The 20,016-nt window shown below is 42.0% G+C and overlaps 1 protein-coding gene and 1 pseudogene across 4 annotated transcripts in view; both read left to right on the top strand.

Annotated features, from left to right (window-relative positions):
* The window catches only part of UCP3 (uncoupling protein 3), a 52,881-nt gene extending 43,126 nt beyond the window's left edge, over positions 1–9,755 (top strand). For 3 of the 4 annotated variants that reach the window (XM_064288686.1, XM_023538960.2, XM_023538959.2), the window contains one exon: positions 2,577–9,755. In XM_064288686.1, the coding sequence (XP_064144756.1) occupies positions 2,577–2,691 (115 nt within the window). In that variant the 3' untranslated portion in view covers positions 2,692–9,755. Of the gene's footprint in view, positions 1–1,551 lie in introns of all 4 variants that reach the window. The other variant, XM_064288687.1, reaches the window with a different exon arrangement.
* A 1,996-nt stretch (positions 9,756–11,751) lies between these two features.
* LOC100660915 (protein FAM91A1-like) lies at positions 11,752–12,871 on the top strand (annotated as a pseudogene).
* The last annotated feature ends 7,145 nt before the right edge of the window (positions 12,872–20,016 follow it).

Genomic DNA, 20,016 nt, shown 5'->3' with positions numbered 1-20,016 from the left:
CATTATGTGTGCAGAGTAGAACGGCTCCGTAGGGTTTTCAAGGTTGTGACCTTTCAGAAACAGATCACCAGGCCTGTCTTCCATGGTGCCTCTGGGTGAATTCAAACTACCAACCTTCAGCTATTAGCTGAGCACTTAACCTTTTACACCACCCAGGGCCTTTTGTGCTGGCTATTCCCAAACTTACTGGGCAGAGGAACAGTGGGAAAGGAGCTTAGCGATTCTGAGCCTACTCCAGCCTACTGCCACGATGCCGATCACCAGATTGACAGTAGCTGAGGTGCCCTATTCACTATTGCAGCACTCCTCGGGAGTCCTTGCTTCTGGGTCTTTGTATTGACTATTCCCTTTGTGTGGAATGCCTTTCCCTTACTGTCTACACGCTCTGAGTCTCAGCCATCCTTCAAGACTAGTTCAGATGCCACCTGATATTCTCAGGTGTAAATTTTCTCTCCTCCCTGTGAACTTCAACAACACCTCCTTGATACCATTTTTATGGCACGTACTACCTCCTAACTTGTATTAAAAGGGCCCTGGTAGTACAGTGGTTAAAGCAATCAACTGCTAACTGAAAGATCCGCAGTTTGAACCCACTAGCAACTCCGTGGGCAAAAGATGTGGCAGTCTGGTTCCGTAAAGATTTACAGCCTTGGAGACTCCATGGGGCAGTTCTACTCTTCCCTGTAGGGTCGCTATGAGTCGGAATCGACTTGAACGGCAATGGGTTTTTTGACCTTGTATTATAGCATTTGTAAACTTAATATTTCTTGTTAGCGCACAAGCTCCCTGAAGGCAGAAGTGGTGACTTACGCATCTTTTATCTCCCAGGGTTCCTAGCACAGAGCAAACACTTAATGTAGTTAATAATAATCATCATGATAGCTGAATCTCTCCATATTAGGCCTCGTGCTAAGCAATTTCCACATATTATCTCAACAGCTCCCTGAGGTGGGTAGTATTTGCCACATTTACTGAGGAAGAGACTGAGACTCAGAAAGGTTAAGTAACTTGTCCAATATCACATAGCTAAAATAGCAAAGCCATGGCTCAAACCCAGACCATCAGTTAATTCTTACCACATTTCTATAAAGGAGCTATTATTGTTGCTTACACTCCAAGTTATCATCTGTCCTACCATAAGCTCTTCTATTGAGCCTCTTGCCTCGCACCAATGCCTTCAGGTTGTTTTCTGGATCCTGGTGTTAGATTAGACCCAACACGCAAATAGTAGCCACTGGAGGCTCTTGAGCCTGGGAATGACATGATAAAATGGCATTTCAGTTGACCGGCTGTTCCTTTCCTATATGTGCCTCTATCTTTACAGTCCTCCGCTTTAGCCGCTGTCTCAATTCATTCTTTCACTTGTCAAACACTGTTGAGCATCTTGCCTGTGCAAGGCCCTGAGCTATGCTTCCCTCAAAGAGCAGCCAACAAGTATGTGACATTTCTTGAGCATTACTGATATTGGCCCTGTGCTGTGTGCTTTACAACATTAACTCGTGTAATCCTCATGACAACTTTATAAATACTGTTATTTTCCTCATTCTACAGATGAGAAAACCAAAGATCAGGAAGATTAAATAACTTGTCCAAGATCATAAAGCTGGAAACCGGTAGAGCTAGGATCTGAACCCAGGTCTGACTCCAGAATTGACACTCTTTGCCACAATGCTGTAGTCCCTGTGAAGGACCTAGGCTGGATTCAGTGAGAACATGGCATGAGGTTATGGGGCCTCAGCTGAGTTTTACAGAGCAAAGCGCAGCTAGCCAGGCAAAGAAGTGAGTAGGAGACATTCCAAGCAGAGGGAGCAACATGAGCGAATGCATGGAATTAAGCAGACCTGGGATCATCAGAGAAGTGGACTAACAGAGGGGGCTAGGAGGGATTGATGCAAAGAGAGGCTGAAGAGGAGGTCACAGACTTCTCCCTGAGTCTGTGAAGCACAGCTGAGGTAGGGGACTCTCTTCCTCCAGGCAGGCTCTCTGGAAATTAGCTAGATTTGGTACCACAGTGTTAAAATAAAACCCTGCCAGTGAAGGCCCTGGGTCTAAGCTCTCGCTCAGACCAAGGGGAAGAGTGCTCCAGCTTCTGGGTGTCCTAGCAGGAGCCTCCTCAGAATTGGCCACTTGGGATGTAAGTGAACCCAGAAACACCCAGCAGCAGGGTGGAGTCAGGCCACACAGAGTTCATTGATCTCCATCTCTGGTATTTACTAACTGTGTTATTTCACTTGAGTTACTTATACTTCGCCTACCTTGCCTCAGTCTCTGAAAATGAAACCTGGCAACAACAATAGCTTCCTTACAGAATTGTTGTGAGAATCAACTGAGGGAATGTGTGTGAAGCTTCCTGACGCCACCCTGGCTCAAAATAAATGTTAGTTTTCTTTCCTTTTCTGACTCCATCTTCTGCCTAACTTCCTCCAGCAGAGAAGAAAAAGACTGACCAGAGCTCAGAAAATGCTCGTGACTAGTCCTTTGGCTCTAACACTGTGTTTGGGGGCGAGCACGAGAGGAGACCTGGTTCTGATCTTTTCATCCAGTCCACCTGATGTTTTGGTTGTTTATCTCATCAGGTTTACCCCCTCCTTTCTACGTTTGGGAAGCTGGAATGTTATTATGTTTGTAAGCTATGAGCAGCTGAAACGGGCCTTGATGAAAGTCCAGATACTACGGGAATCTCCATTTTGAACAAGACAAGAAGGCCACTTTGTACTTAACGGCTATGAAACCAGTTAAGGATGGAAGAAAACCGTGGACCCATGCACACATGGACACAGACTCCCACATGTTTACAGAACTGCCTACTTGCTGTAGGAGTATCAGAAGCAGAAGAGAGATTCAGCTCTTCCGTGCTTTGTCTTAAGGACACTTCCTTTTGCACTGACAAGATGGAAAATAAATTATATTAATTTTTGAAACTCATTAGGTGGAATGCCTAACATTTAGGCAAGAGAAAATAATTCAGCAGATCCATTTGGATAAGATGGAAGTTTGCACACTTGTGTCCCCTGAAAATCTGATTAGGCAAAGAAATATAAACAGGAAACACCGCAAGCCTAGGACAGGGTGGCCCACAATTCAGTAGGAAATCAGCCAACGAATGTACAGGGACACTGCGAAGGCAACACAAAGTATATGAGTGCAGCATGTGAGTAACTGTGGGTCTTCATCCACATTTGTAATGTGCCTGCCATGTAGAACCATTAGGATTCTAGAAAATGTGAGCAAAAAAGAGGAAACCTGGAACCTGTGCCAAAGAAGCGCTGCTCGGCCAATGTGAGGCTGAGGCTTGTAACCATTCCCTGACGACACTGGAGAACCTAGACAGCAGCCTCCATCCCCTTTCCTGTAAAATGGGAGGAATAATCCCTTCCTTGCCTACCTCACAGGGGTGTTATGAGGATCAAGGGAGAAGCTGGGCATGAAAGCACTTTACAAAAGCTCATGATCTGTATAAATGCAAATATAAGGGCAATGCCTGGGGAAACATTTTTGTCAAGACAGAGAGGAACTGCCACGGAAGAAGTTTCGGAAAGACACAGCTGTCTAGAGTTGAGACCAAGGGAACCAGGGGCGTGGTGGTGGGGAGGCGGGTGACAGGGTAAAGCAAAGCCACAAGAGCCCTGTCCCCATGCAGTCCCCACTCCTTTGCTGGACTATGAGTCAACTTGAAGTGTTGTGGAGCTTGAGGAAAAAGAGGTAGATGCCTGCCTGAGAGCCAAAGTAGCAGGACTCAGAATTTTTAGAAAATTATTATGATTCAATAAAGGAACTCACACCTTGTGTGTGACAATAAGAGCAGCTCCTTTTCTGCCTTCTCATTTTTGAATGGAATTTTCCCTTTTCATTTCCTCTTTGTCAGAGTTGGGCTCTGTCCAGCCAGCAGGTGCACTGACCCCACCAAGCGACACTTCTGCTCTCTTGCCGGGTGGCTGCAGACTAGTTGTTTGGCCTTTTAGGGCTTTGGCTACTCCATCTTTAAGAGGCGGGTGTTCAGCCAGATGACCTAAGGCTCTGAGGTTCTGTGGTTCCAAGAACCAGAGAAAGCTTCCTCCAAGCCTCCGGCATCTGCCAGCAGGAAGCCAGAGACAGGAACTCATGAGAAAATCAGATCACCAGTTGAGGCACACAGGGGGATGCAGGACCCTTTATTCTAGAGCATTAGGGCACCTAGTGGGAAGCTACTTGGAGGCTTTGACAAAATACCTGTGTCTCCATTAATCTCAATACCTGCTTGTTTTTGTTGCCTTCCTTCCCTCCTCGTGGGACGGAGCCTTCTGAACGATGATTTTTCTAAAATGATACAAAAAGAGGCAAGAGAATGAGGGTAACACATCACTCCCTTCCAAACTTAAGACTGAACCTCTTTCAAAGGGATGACAGAAACCCAGGATATCAGTGCCTTTTCCTGCCTTGTGTGGCTCTGCTGATAGTCAGAACGGGGTTCAGACCTCTCTCCTCACTCCCCTACTAGCATCTGAATCACCAGGAATCTTTATACTTCAGAGTCCTACCAGAAAAGTGGGAGTGATAATCCCTACATCACAGGCTTGTTTTGAGGATCAATGTAAAACACGTGGAATACAGGAAGTGCTCAGTAAATGTCATTTCCCTCCTTCCTCTCTCTAAGTCCTCCACACCCTGGGAAAAAGTGAATATCCATTCATCCTCAGCACTTTCCTAAATTATAATTTTTTTTTCCATATACAAACCAGATAGTTAAAATCGAGGCAAAAATATAAAAATTACTGTGATTTAGTGTCTGGTTTGGCTGGCCATATGGCTTTTAAATTAAATGCATATTTTAAAAATTCTTTTTATTTTGACTTGACTGACACGTGCAAATCACACTCAAACTCCTGGTCACGGTTCATAAGTTCCTAGAGGCCAGGAACTATGCCTTCCATGAATTTCTATATAGCAATATTAACACATTATCTACCTAGAGGATACTATTCAAATGAGGAGGCTAAGAGAGGGGATAAATTCTCCTACAAGATATTTTGATTGGGCTCAGGAGCCTAGTGATCTCAGATTCCAGCCTTTTGGAGAAGGGAAAACAAGACTGAAAGGAGGTCCTCTGAGATTTCCAGGGCAAGATAGGTCTCTTTCTCCACTATGAAAGGTGGAGTTTGAACCAGATGACCTAAGGCTCTAAGGTTCTGTGATTCCAAGAACTGAGAGACAGCTTCCTCCAAGTCACAGTGTGCCCTTTGTAGCCCTGGCCCCACCTTCTGCCACCAAGAAGCCAGGGATAGGAATTCATGAGAAGGTCAGATTACCAGTTGAGGTGCACACAGGGAGGCCCACTTCTTAGTTCCGTGCACCCATTCCCCCCCCCCAACAACACCCACAGACACCCACCTGCAGTCAAGTCATTCAAAATCTGCTTTTTCTCAAACTCTTCACGTTTAGGCAAAAATGAGACAGTTTGGGGCCTGACTCAGTCACATTAGTGACGTAATGAAAAATTGGCCTGACAGAAATATTGTAGGTAAAGACAATATTTTTAAAAGGAATGTTTTATTCAAAAGAAGTAAATGTTAGGAAATGTAATCATAGCTTTAAAGAGGAGTGAATTTGTGTAAGGCATTTTGAAAACTACAGAGTGCTATCGATACAAATGAAAATATTCATTGTGCATACATTATGAGCCACACATTGCACTAGGTGCTGAGGTGAACAAGGCCAGTCCTGCCCTCAAGGAGTTCATTTGGGTAGAGGATGGTAGAACAGGAAAGACAAATAAATCATAAACCATTAATTACCATCAAAAACAAACAAACAATCTAAGATGCAGCAATTGGTCTCAACCCACCTGGAGCAAAGGAAAATGAAGAACACCAAGGCCACACGACAACTAAGAGCCCAAGAGACAGAAAGGGCCACATGAACCAGAGACCTACATCATCCTGAGACCAGAAGAACTAGGTGGTGCCCGGCCACAATCGATGACTGCCCTGACAGGGAGCACAGCAGAGGACCCCTGAGGGAGCAGGAGATCAGTGGGATACAGACCCCAAATTCTCATAAAAAGACCAAACTTAATGGTCTGACTGAGACTAGAGGAATCCTGGCGGCCATGCTCCCCAGACCTTCTGTTGACACAGGACAGGAACCATCCCCGAAGACAACTCATCAGACATGAAAGGGACTGGTCAGCGGGTAGGAGAGAGATGCTGATGAAGAGTGAGCTAATTATATCAGGTGGACACTTGAGATTGTGTTGGCAACTCTTGTCTGGAGGGGGGATGGGAGGATAGAGAGAGAGGGAAGCAGGCAAAATTGTCAAGAAAGGAGAGACTGAAAGGGCTGACTCAAGAGGGGGAGAGTAAGTGGGAGTAGGGAGTGAGATGTATGTAAACTTATATGTGACAGACTGATTGGATTTGTAAACGTTCACTTGAAGTTTAATAAAAGTTATTAAAAAAACAAACAAACAAACAAACCTATTGCCATCAAGTCGATTCTGACTCGTAGCAACCCTACAGGACAGAATAGAACTCCCCCCATAGGGTTTCTAAGGAGTGGCTGGTGGATTCAAACTGCTAACCTTTTGGTTAGCAGCCAGGCCATTAACCACTGTGCCACCAGGGCTCCATTAACTACCATACAGAGTGATAAAAACTACAATAGAAGTAATTATAAGCCACTCAAGAGCAGGAACCCATATGAGGGACATCTAACCTAGCTTGGGGACTAGGGTAGCTTTTTGGAGGACCAAAAAAACCAAACCCATTGCCATCGAGTCATTTCTGACTCATAGCGACCCTATAGAGGAAGTGACATCTAAATAAGACACCAAAGGACAAGGATCCAGGCAAAGGAGAGAGAGTAAGTCATCCTGCTCAGAGGGCACAGCTTGTGCAAAGGCAAGACACAAGGCAAGAATGAGGTGGATTCAAAGGATTGTCAGCAGTTCAGTATGGCTGGATTAGAGACTTAAAGGGAAATAGTGAGAGAGATGGAGATGAAGAGGAAAACAAGGGCCTTGAAAGGCTGTAGAAATGACATTAAGGAGCTTGGACTGTGTTCTGAGGGTGATGTGGAGCCACTGAAGTGTTTCAAGCAGGGAGTGGATGGACCCTGGTGCTAGGAAGATGAGGCTGTGGTCAAAATTCAGGCAAGAGGAAATGACGGCCCTATCTATGGTATTGGCAATGGGGGTTGAGAGAATGGCGTAGTAAGAAAACCAATAGCGCTTGAAAAGATTCTATTTGGAGGGGTGTGTGAGGAAAGAGAGGTGAAGCATGATGCTCACATGTTTTAAATAACATAAAAATATCCTCAGTAATGTCTCCAACAAATGGTTTTCTGGCTTCTGAACAAAACCACTTGGGTAGTATGGACTCGCCATCTCTGGAGATTCTAATGGAGGTTCCTTTGGGCAGCTCTGTGTGAGAGCTTTCTGATAATGAGCCAAAGGCACAGATGTTGCAGCATTTATTGTCCTTGCCCACTCCTATTATTTCTTAGACATATGCTGAGTCCTGACATACATGGGGAATGTAAGTGCCCCTCTGACGAGTTGCCACAGCCCTGGTCACACTGCACTGCATATCACAGTTTACCTGTCTCACTGCCCACTGGCCTGCACGTTCTCTGCAAGAATGCACAGAGTCATTGTATCCCCACTCCTTAGCAGAGTACCTGGAACATTACAAAATAAATGAATAAATGAGTGGAAAAAAAAAACTTTCTGAAATATAGAATTGCTGCTGGGAGCCAAAAATACACTAAATAATCTACTTTTACAGGGATGAAAATCTCTTAAGTATATGAGCATATGTCTGAATTCATACAAATGGAATGAATATGGACCTTGTAACAGAAACCAAAGTTAGAAATCCCAGTTACGACACTTACTAGCTATGTAGGTAAAATTCTTAGTCTCCCTGAGCCTCAGTTTCTTCATCCACAAAATGTGGATAATATTTGGCAGAGAGCAAAATTCCACACCTGTGTTGGTGGTAAACTTCTTAGGAAACAAACTGCATTGTTTGTGATAATGGAAGATGACACAGCCACTTTGGAAAAGCTTGACAGCTTCTTATAAAAGTTAAACATACACCTACCATCTGATCCAGCCATTCCACTCCTAGTATTTACCTGAGAAATGAAAACATATGTCCAAAAAAAAACAGACTTGTACATAAATGACCATGACAGCACTATGCATAACAGCCAAAAACTGGAAGCAATGCAAATGTCCATCAGCTGGTGAATAAACAAAATGTTCTATATCCTTTCAATGAAATATCACTTAGCTACTAAAAGGAACAAGCTACTGATACCTGCACCACCATGAATGAACCTCAAAAAACTTAATGCTAAATGAAAGAAGCCAGACACCAAAGACTACATTCCATGTACGTAAAAATTTTAGAAAATCCAGAACTATAGAGACAAAGATCAATAGTTGTCTGGGGCTGAAGGTGAGAGAAAGAATTGACCGCAAACAGACACAACACAACTTTTGGGGGAGTTGGAAGTGTTTTGAAACTGGATTATGGTAATTGTTGCACAATTGTATAAATTCACTAAAAAGTCATCAGACTGTACACTTAACAATGGACTAATTGTATGGTTCTTAAATTGTACCTCAATAAAGCTGTTAAAAGTGAAGAAAAAAAAAAAGTATGTCCTAGAGTGTTCACAGCAGTACTATTACGGTAGATGAAAACTGGAAACGATAAATGCCGGTCTTAAATTGTACCTCAATAAAGCTGTTAAAAGTGAAAAAAACAAAAAAAAAGTTATGTCCTAGAATGTTCGCAGCAGTACTACTACGGTAGATGAAAACTGGAAACAACATAAATGCCCATCAACAATAAAAATAGAATGGATAAATTAGAAGTATTTACACAATGGAATACTACACAGTAATAAGAATTAAAGAACTGCAGCTTGGATGAATCTCACAAACATAATGTTGAGTGAAAGGTACCAAACAGTACATACTGTGTGATTCCATTTATATGAAGCTTAAGAATAGGAAAAACTAATATTTTGTGTTTGAAATCAAAAACTAATATTTTGTGTTTGAAATAGTGGTCATTTTGGGGATAAATAGTGTCGGGTGGGAAACAGGTGGATTCTGGGAAGTTAGTGTCCTTATATAGAGGTGTTCACTTTATGAAAGTTTATTGCTTACAGTTTGTGCACTGTTTTACAAGGATGTTACACCTCAATAAAAATTTTACTTTAAAAGTGCATTTAAGTTGAATAAGAGACCACTGGTGATCTCCAATAAGTGTGCGTGTGTGTGTGTGTGTGCATGTGCACAGGGATGAGAGGAGCTGGGCAGGTAAAGACCTGAGGAAGGGTGTTCCAGGCAGAGAGAACAACCAGTTCAAAGGCCCAAAAGTGGGAATGAACTTGACATGTTTAAAGAACAGAAAAAAGGTCTGTGAGGTTGGAGGGAGGTGAATGAGGAGGTGAATGTGAGATCATTCATTCATTCAACAAATATGTAAGAGCTGTCCCAGAGGCTGAGCAATCAACTCTGACAGCCAATTATTTGGAAAGTTTGGCAGAGGAAGGAAGAAGAAAAAAATAGCCATTGTGGAAGAGGTAAGAAAGTCCTGAGGGTTGCTTTGAGATAGATAGGTAAGTAGATAGAGGATTGACAGATAGATGATTCAAATAAGTCAAGAAAGAATTGATTACAGGAGCAAGGTGGGAAGTCATGTCATGCTGGACCTTTACCATTTATCGGATATTATGTTTTTTTTTTTTTATGGCAAAGGGCCTGAGGATAACATCATTTTCGTATTATACTAGGATTACAGAAGACATTATAAACAATGAAAGAAGTTATGATTCATTGCCCCGTTTTACCGAAGCCAACTGTCTACAGCTTCATGGCATAGAAAGACACCAGGACATTGATCTTATGAATCATTGTAGATCATCAAAAGTTTTTCTTTTGAAATCTGAAGAATGGTCACATATTGGTCATCTTCTATGAATAAAGCCAATGGGAATCACTATGGTGAGTGGTGTGGCTAGTTAGATCACAAAAATGACTTAAGATACACACTTTTCCTGAGAAATGTGTTACTGATAAGATTATTAATTGAGGTCCTCAACTCTCTGGGTCACTAGATTATAATGTAGTACATAGTTTATGTAAAAATGTATTTTTCAGAATGTACCAATATCTGATGCCCTGTTCCTCTTCACATATATGAAGAGGAACAGGGCATCAGGATTGGAGGAAGACTCATTAACAACCTGTGTTATGCAGATGACACACCTTGTTTGCTGAAAGCGGAGAGGACTTGAAGCACTTACTAATGAAGATCAAAGACCACAGCCTTCAGTGTGGACTACACCTCAACATAAAGAAAACAAAAATCCTCACAACTGGACCAATAAGCCACATCATGATAAATGGAGAAAAGATTGAGGTTGTCAAGGATTTCATTTTACTTGAGTCCACAATAAACATCCATGGAAGCAGCAGTCAAGAAATCAAAAGAAGCATTGCATTGGGCAAATCTGCTGCAAAGGACCTCTTTAAAATGTTGAAGAGCAAAGATGTCACCTTGAAGACTAAGGTGCGCCTTACCCAAGGCATGGCATTTTCAATCACATCGTATTCATGTGAAAGCTGGACAGTGAATAAGGAAGACCAAAGAAGAATTGACGGCTTTGAATTGTGCTGGCGAAGAATATTGAATATGCCATGGACGGCCAAAAGAACGAACAAATCTGTCTTGGAAGAAGTACAACCAGAATGCTCCTTAGAAACAAGGATGGTAAGACTGCGTCTTACATAATACTTTGGACATGTTGTCAGGAGGGATCAGTCCCCGGAGAAGGACATCATGCTTGGTAAGGTACAGGGTCAGCGGAAAAGAGGAAGACTCTCAACGAGATGGATTGACACAGTGGCTGCAACGATGGGCTCAAGCATAACAATTTTAGGGATGGTGCAGGACCAGGCAGTGTTTCTTTCTATGGTACATAGGGTTGCTATGTGTCAGAACTGACTCGATGGCACCTAACAACAACAACAACCAATATCTGATGACAAGTGTATTCCTCCTCTTGAAAATTCTGTAGTGAATTGAGTACAAGCTGATTAGTTGATTACTTTAAAACTCTACATTTCTTTCAGTAGTGGAGCATACTAATTTTGCAGAGCTTGCAGATGTCCTTGAGATAGGCTTATCACGGGCTAAGAATGCTGTTTTCAGGTATTGCCATTTGGATTTTGTCCCTAAGAAAAGACAAGTAATAAAATTGGATTAACTTCATTCATCATGGTGGAATGTTCTATCTATAAACAAATTTAAAGGTCTTTTTTTTTTTTTTTTAGATTTACAAAAGATCATGGGATCATAGGATGGCAGGGAAAGTAGATGTCCTGCACAAGAAGCTTTGTTGGTGTCATGGATTGACTTATGCCCCCCAAAAATGTGTATCAATTTGGCTAGGCCATGATTTCCATTATTGTGTGATTGTCCTCCATTTTGTGATCTGATGTGATTATCCTATGTGTTGTAAATCCTAACCTCTATGATGTTAACTATGTTAAGTGTATATGAAAGCTGGATAGTGAATAAGGAAGATGGAAGAAGAATTGACACCTTTGAATTATGGTGTTCGTGAAATATTGAATAGACCATGGACTGCCAGAAAAATGAGAAAATCTGTCTTGGAAGAAGAGTACAGCCAGAGTGTTCCTTAGAAGCAAGGATGGTAAAACTTCATCTCACGTACTTTGGACATGTTATCAGGATGGACCAGTCCCTGGAGAAGGACATCATGCTTGGTAAAGAGTCAGTGAAAAAGAGGAAGACCCTCACACGAGATAGACTGAGACAGTGGCTGCAACAATGGGCTCAAGGACAACATCGATTGTGAGGATGGCGCAGGACCGGCATGTTAATGAGGCAGGACTCAATTTACAGGTTGTATCTTGAGTAAATCTCTTTTGAAATATAAAAGAGAGAAGCGAGCAGAGAAGAGATGGACCTCACACCACCAAGAAAGAAGCACCCGGAGTGAAACATGTCCTTTGGACTTGGGTCCCTGTGTTGAGAACCATCTAGATCAGGAGAAGATTGATGACAAGGACCTTCCACCAGAACCAACAGAGAGACAGAGCTTTCCCCTGGAGCTGTCACCCTGGATTTGGATGTCTAGCCTCCTAGACTGTGAGAGAATAAATTTCTGTTTGTTAAAGCCATCCACTTGTGGTATTTCTGTTATAGCAGCACTAGATAACTAAGACAGTCTGCTACTGATACAAATAGTCAAGATCCAACTGACACAGCCAATATATGCAATTTGAGTCTGTCTACTCTCTACAGGATACGCAAAGGATATATTGCTTTCCTATATGATTCTACTCTTGCCTTTTCAATGATGAGAGATCTTTCATCAAGCAAAGTCACGCAGTCAGAATGTTCAAATTTGAAAACTCTTAGATGAGTCTCTGACAGCTTCCTTATAGAACTATAAAAGGCTCAGAACACTGGTGATGGAGAAGGGCAGAGATATTTTGATCATGCACTTACTCTGAGAAACACAATACTGTTTCTGCATCAAAACAAAAATATAATTGCACAACTACACAGCTAGAACAACCCAATTATGGTTTTCCTCTGAATCTCTTACACTTGTGAGAGCCTTCTTGATTTGGACCCCGTGGCTTGCAGCAGAGTTCTAAACAAAAATTCCACATTGTTTGTTTCCATGGCTCCTCCTCTCATGGATAAAATCCAGCCCATGAGCAATTGTCCTACTTGGCACATTAGACTAGCTATCCCAGAAGTCAGTGCCATCTGGTTTAAACTGCACATTTACCGTATTATTGTGCAAGGAGCCCCATTTCTTTTGCTGTCTGATTGAATTGTGTCCCACCAAAATTTGTTAAAGTCCTAAACCCTGGTACCTGAGAATGCGACCTTGTTTGGAAACAGGGTCTTTGAATATGTTATTAATTAACACAAGGTCATACCTGAGTAGATTAGGTCCTAATCCAATCTGAGTGGTATCCTTAAAGAGACAGAGAGATAATTCCTCCCAGGAAAAAACTGTGTACTTGGGCAGAGAGGTGGAGAGCTGATCCCAGTGTCTGAGTAGGCTGAGCAGCAACTCCTAGGGTCTCAGTGACTGAGGCTAAGCAGCTCTGTCTCTGACTAAGACCTTCATGACATCGGCTGCAGCTCTTTACCGTAGGTTGTGGCCAGCGCCTAGTGACCACAGAATTACGCTGCAGCTGCAAGCCAAGGAACAGCCAGGGCTACTAGAAGCCAGGAGAGACAAAAAAAAAAAAATGGGTCTTTCCCTAGAGCCTTCAGAGAGAACATGGCTCTGCTGACACTCTAAATTAGGACTTCTAGCCTCCAGAATTGTGAGACAATACATTTCGGTTGTTTAAAGTCACCCACCTTGTGGAACTTTCTTGCGGCAGCTCTAGGAAACTAATACACTATCTAAAGGTATAAGACTTCAAAAACTGTCAGATCTATTACAGAGCTGTTATTGAATATTAATTTCTTGGGGTCATGATCCTGAAGTAGTTCCTACTTCAGATATGTTCACCATGTTGAATGATGGGGAGAAACTGTTCATATTATCTTTTCCATTTGATGAAACAGAACTAAAAGGAGAGTTTGCTCATGTCAATATAGGTGTTAAGAAAGCATTGCAAATATTAAGGAACAAAGTGGGCTTGCAGAATTTCTGTGAATAGGTCACCACGTTGTCTTTTTTTTTTTAATTGTACTTTAGATGAAGGTTTCAGAACAAACTAGTTTCTCATCAGTACACACATCGTTCTACGACATTGGTTAACAACCCCCGACACGTCAACACTCTCCTTTCTCAACCCTGGGTTCCCTATTATCAGCTTTCCTGTTCCCTCCTGCCTTCCAGTCCCTGCCCCAGGGCTGGTGCACTGTTGTCCACTTTTAGTCGACTTGCAAACAGAAAACCGGATGCTTCGATGCTTCGGATAAGAAAGGAGAACCTGATTTGACTTCTGGCTCAGAGTAAACAGGGGTACAAAATCATTTGAAACAGTCATTGAGGAAGCAACTATGGGTTCAACAACAAAACAAAACTTGGCTGTTGCCACAATAGAAGCAGCCTAGGTTCCTCTTGAGCTGTGCTTTGGAATCCCACTGTTTCATTCTAAATGGAACCAGAAAGTTTGTAGGAAAATTGCTACACGCATCCTTTAAAAACTTTTATTCCAGTAGAAACCTGTATGTTCTAAATTTTGTCCACTCACTCTAGGAAGGTGTTTCAACACTGCACGCTCACGCTAAGGCCTGTTTTGTGAGTTTGCTTTCACTTCCTGCAAAGAACAATATTTAGAACTGGTATCTTATCAGAAGTAGACAGCCACCTTCCTCTCTTCTCACTGCTTCATTTGCAGTAATTTGATTTCATCATTTGTCATTCATATTTCGTGTCTTTTTTTCTTTCTTAAAGTTAGCTTTATAGTGCCAGTCACTAAAAAACATCCTGCTGTTGCAGAATAACTTAGGCTTAAATGATGTTAAAATTTGCTGTGTTGTAGTTTGGAGTCTTGTTTATTATGTTATTGTTGTTAATTGCCATCATTTCCATTCCCACTCATGATGACCCCATGTGTGCAGAGTAGAACTGCTCCATAGGGTTTTCAAGACCTTGACCTTTCGGTCACCAGATCAGCAGGTCAGTTTTCTGAGGCGCCCCTGGATGGGTTCCAATGCTCAACCTTTCAGTGAGTACTCCAGTGCTTAACTATTTCATCACCTAACTACTCCTCTTGCTTATTATATCACATCCTAATGCAACAAAGAGCTTCTTAGCCATCACCACTGCATTTTTATCGAGATAATATGCATTTCCTTTCTAAACCTAAAGATATACTTTATAGGCTTTATGATAACCATTGACATTTATAAGCAGTCTCTGAATACTGCAATGGTGATTTTCTGTGTTTATCAAACATAAATCTTGTTTACTTTTATATTTTGTTACCTACACTTTTGGGCATGATGGAAAGAGATTTAACTCTTCTGGTGAAAAGGCTCTTTGATACTGAAGTTGTAAAATATAAAACAATAAACATTAAGTATTGAGAGATGATATGATGAGGCATTAAGAATTCCTGTAGAGACTATGGCTTAAGGGGACTTCTAAGTCAATTGGCAAAATAAATTCTATTAAGAAAACATTCTGCATCCCACTTTGAAGTGTGGCATCTGGGGTCTTAAATGCTAAAAAGCGGCCATCTAAGATGCATCAATTGGTCTCAACCCACCTGGATCAAAGGAGAATGAAGAACACCAAGGTCACATGATAACTATGAGCCCAAGAGACAGAAAGGGCCACATGAACCAGAGACTTACATCATCCTGAGACCAGAACTAGATGGTGCCTGGCCACAACCGATGACTGCCCTGACAGGGAGCACAACAGAGAACCCCTGAGGGAGCAGGAGAACAGTGGGATGCAGACCCCAAATTCTCATAAAAACACCAGACTTAATGGTCTGACTGAGACTAGAAGAATCCTGGCGGTCATGGTCCCCAAACCTTCTGTTGGCCCAGGACAGGAACCATTCCCGAAGACAACTCATCAGACATGGAAGGGACTGGACAATGGGCTGGAGAGAGATGCTGATGAAGAGTGAGCTACTTGTATCAGGTGGACACTTGAGACTGTGTTGGCATCTCCTGTCTGGAGGGGAGATGGGAGGGTAGAGAGGGTTAGAAACTGGCAAAATGGTCACAAAAGGAGAGACTGGAAGGAGGGAGCAGGCTGACTCATTAGGGGGAGAGTAAATGGGAGTATGTAGTAAGGTGTATATAAGTTTATATGTGACAGACTAACTCAATTTGTAAACTTTCACTTAAAGCACAATAAAAATTATTTTTAAAAAAAGAATTCCTGTAGATATCTATAAATTATGCATATCAGTTGAACATTTTTGAAGATATTCAAATAAGCGTAGTTATGTATAATTTAACCCTGCTTTGTAAAGTCTTAACTCAGGCTATAAAGATTCACTGATATTTCATGAGAAGCTTTAGAAAACATTCTTCTTTATGCATTTAGAATTTATCCAAAGTGCAATGTGCAGTCCTTGAAAAAACGTTAACATGGTATGATTTGCATTTTGTTTTGGGGAATTTTTTTTTTTTTTTTTGGTAACCTCTTTGTTGAGATAAAATGCACACACATACAATTCATCTATTTAAAGTGTACAATTCAGTGGCTTTTCCTCTATTCAGAGTGGTGCAATCATCACAATCAATTTAAAGCATTTTCATCACCCCTAAAAGAAACCCTGTATCCTTTAGCTGTTACCCCCAACCCCTTCATTCCCTTCAGCCCAAGGCAATTATTAATCTACTTGGTGTCTCTGTTGATTTGCCTAGTCTGGACAATTTATATAGATTCAATCATAATATGTGGTCTTTTATGACTAGCTTCTTTCACTTGGCATCATATTCTCAAGGTTCATTCATGTTGTAGCTATGGATCAGTATTCATTCCTTTTTATTACCAAATAATATTCCATCGTATGGCTATACACTTTTATTTACATTTTATTCATCCAGTCATTGCTGGACAGGCATTGTGTTGTTTCCATTTTTGGCAAACATTCTTTTTTTTTTTTTTTTAACTTTTATTGAGCTTCAAGTGAACGTTTACAAATCAAGTCAGACTGTCACATATAAGTTTATATACACCTTACTCCACACTCCCACTTGCTCTCCCCCTAGTGAGTCAGCCCTTCCAGTCTCTCCTTTCATGACAATTTTGCCAGCTTCCAACTCTCTCTATCCTCCCATCCCCCCTCCAGACAGGAGATGCCAACACAGTCTCATGTGTCCACCTGATACAAGTAGCTCACTCTTCATCAGCATCTCTCTCCTACCCACTGTCCAGTCCTTTCCATGTCTGATGAGTTGTCTTCGGGAATGGTTCCTGGCCTGGGCCAACAGAAGGTTTGGGGACCATGACAGCCTGGATTCCTCTAGTCTCGGTCAGACCATTAAGTCTGGTGTTTTTATGAGAATTTGGGGTCTGCATCCCACTGTTCTCCTGCTCCCTCAGGGGTTCTCTGTTGTGCTCCCTGTCAGGGCAGTCATCGGTTGTGGCCAGGCACCAACTAGTTCTTCTGGTCTCAGGATGATGTAAGTCTCTGGTTCATGTGGCCCTTTCTGTCTCTTGGGCTCTTAGTTATCATGTGACCTTGGTGTTCTTCATTCTCCTTTGATCCAGGTGGGTTGAGACCAATCGATGCATCTTAGATGGCCGCTTGTTAGCATTTAAGACCCCAGACGCCACACTTCAAAGTGGGATGCAGCAAACATTCTATTTTTAAACAGTGTTTATATATGGACTTTGTTACTTGCTTTTGGTTTTTCATGTCATAGGATCTTTATGGGAAAATATAATTTTTCCACTTTGGCATTATGGCATTGCATCTTTTCACCCAGATTTAAGAATTTTTGTTTAGTTGCTGTACCAAATAATATAAAATTGAATTTGATGTTTGCAAACCAAGGATTGTGGTTTTTGTTAGAATTACACATGAGAAGCATCAAGCGTATGTTTCCATATCAAAACTCTAGTGATAAATCTGCTATGAAGACATAATATTAGGTAATCTGGATCTTCAATTTTGCTAGCCTAATTTTAAAGATAAACTGAATGATTTCAAAGTTTTTCTTGAGTCACTGGTTCTTTTCCTACCTTAAATGTTAATTAGAAGTAATTGGAATCACTTTTAAGATTTTTCAAGTTATCCTTAGGAAGTTTGTGTCGTGTTACAGTTTAATGTGGTTCTTCTATCAGGTAATTGTTTGCTCATTTAGAACTGTAACCAAATTGGCCAAAAAAAGATATGTAGAAAACCAGGAATCTTGAAATGTTATTTTCAAGATTCTTAAATATTTTCGCTGATGATCTTTTGTTCTAGAATTGTTTTTTAAAAAACTGTTAACATAACCATGTGTGTCGCTGAGTCGGAATAGACTCGATGGCACTGTTTTTTTTTGTCGTTGTTGTTATGAAAAAAAAAATTTTTTTTTTTTTTTATAGAACTGAATATTTTGGACCAGGTTATCTGTGGCACAGAGTCCTTGGGTAGCACAAACAGTTAAACACTCAACTAGAGCCGAAAGGTTGGCAGTTCAAATCCACCCAGAGGTGCCTCAGAAAACAGGCCTCGTGGTCTGCTTCCGAAAGACTACAGCCAGTGAAAACCCTATGGAGCCCTACTCTGAAACAATGAGGTCACTGTGAGTCAGAATCAATAGCAACTGCTTTGTTTTGTGTGTGTGTGTGTGTGTGGCCCAGTTTGGGGTAAATGTAGTTTAGTTTTCTGCTTTGTCCTACATGAGCTAGAAACTAAGTGCATGTTATGTTTGTCTGTAGCATTACTGTGATCTGACTGGCTCTATCAAAAAAAAAAAACTTATTCTAACATAATTTCTGAAGCAATCTGTGCTGGGTCCTGGTGATCTCCACTCTCCTTTTTAAGTATCCAAACATCATCCTTTTACCAGTCCCTTGAATTTTGCCAGGGATGGTCAAAAATTTTCACCAGTATATAGTTTTGGAAACCTGACCCTGTTTTGACAAGCAGGATGACACTTGCATTTCCAGGCTTTGGTTCTATTTTCTCCTGTCTCTCAGAGATCACTGACAAGATCAGCAATCTCTCCAGCAAATTCATTGAGCATCCAGATGCTTTGTGAGACACCTCAGTGCCACAAATAATTTTCTGTCTTGACTTAATTTCCACTTTGCTTCTGCTTTTGCCAGGACCACATGCCCAGTGTGTCTTCCATTCCTGCTAATAATTATCCAGTCCCAATCCAGTTGTAGTCCCTTCAGCTGTTCTGACAATTTCTTCAGCTTCTGGACAATATAGGAAACACACAAATGGAACTAGATTCATTAAGGCTTAAGTCACAGCCCACCACTTACTAGCTGTGTGACATTAGACAGGTGAGTTAGCCTCTTTGGGACTGTTTCCTTATATGTAAAATGAAGATTAATTCCTGCCTCACAGGGGTCATGTGAATTATCCACACTGAACCCAACACATAGTAACTTCATTCAACAAATGTTAATCTCCCATTTTACTTTTCAAGGCACTTAAAATAGCAGCAGAAACAGCATATATTGAGCCCCTACTACATTTTTACTACATATGGGGAAACCCTGGTGGCATAGTGGTTAAGTGTTATGGCTGCTTAACCTAAAGGTCAGGAGTTCAAATCCACCAGGCTCTCCTTGGAAACTCTATGTGGCAGTTCTTCTCTGTCTTTATAGGGTTGCTATGAGTCGGAATCGACTCGATGGCACTGGGTTTGTTTTTTTGTTTGATAGGCCCTTACTGAAAAACAAATAGGTTCCTGCTCTTGAGGGGCTTACAGTGTAATCAGGGAGGCCGGTTCCACTACCTGAAAAATCAAAAAACCAAACCCATTGCTGTAGAGTGGAATTCCGACTCATAGCGACTCTATAGGACAAAGTACAACTGCCCCATTGCCAAGGCTGAAAATCTTCACGGAAGCTGACTGCCACATCTTCCTCCCGTCCACTATCTCAAAAAAAAAAAAAAAGCCTTAAATCAGTCAGTCCTGTTAGACAGGCAGGGATGAAAACGGAGGAAGAAAGGGAGAGAGGGACGCAAACGTAGGGGCAGAGTCCAAAGGGGGAATAGAGACCGATTTCCTTCTACTCCCAAAAGGTACGTGTTTGTCCGGGTCGCAGGACCCAATCATTGGATGTTTATGTATCTGTTACCCCCGCCCCCCGCCCCCAGTCAGTCACCCGAGGGTACACCAGTTCCCACTCCTCTCCTAACTCCCTTTCGTAGCCCAGGGCTGGGCACACAACAGGCGCAGGCCCTGTTCTGCCTTCTCACTGGCGGAGCGCCGACCCGCTTACTCTTCAGTAAACCTGAGCAGTCGCGTCACGCTTGAGGCACTCGCCCAGACCCGGCCTGAAGTCTCCGGGTCCCCCGGCGCGAGGCCGGTC

Source organism: Loxodonta africana, chromosome 7 (assembly GCF_030014295.1).
Source record: "Loxodonta africana isolate mLoxAfr1 chromosome 7, mLoxAfr1.hap2, whole genome shotgun sequence".
In the NCBI taxonomy this organism is placed as follows: Eukaryota; Metazoa; Chordata; class Mammalia; order Proboscidea; family Elephantidae; genus Loxodonta; species Loxodonta africana.
Note: the sequence above shows the minus strand (reverse complement) of the source record. Positions and strands in the feature narration are given on the sequence as shown.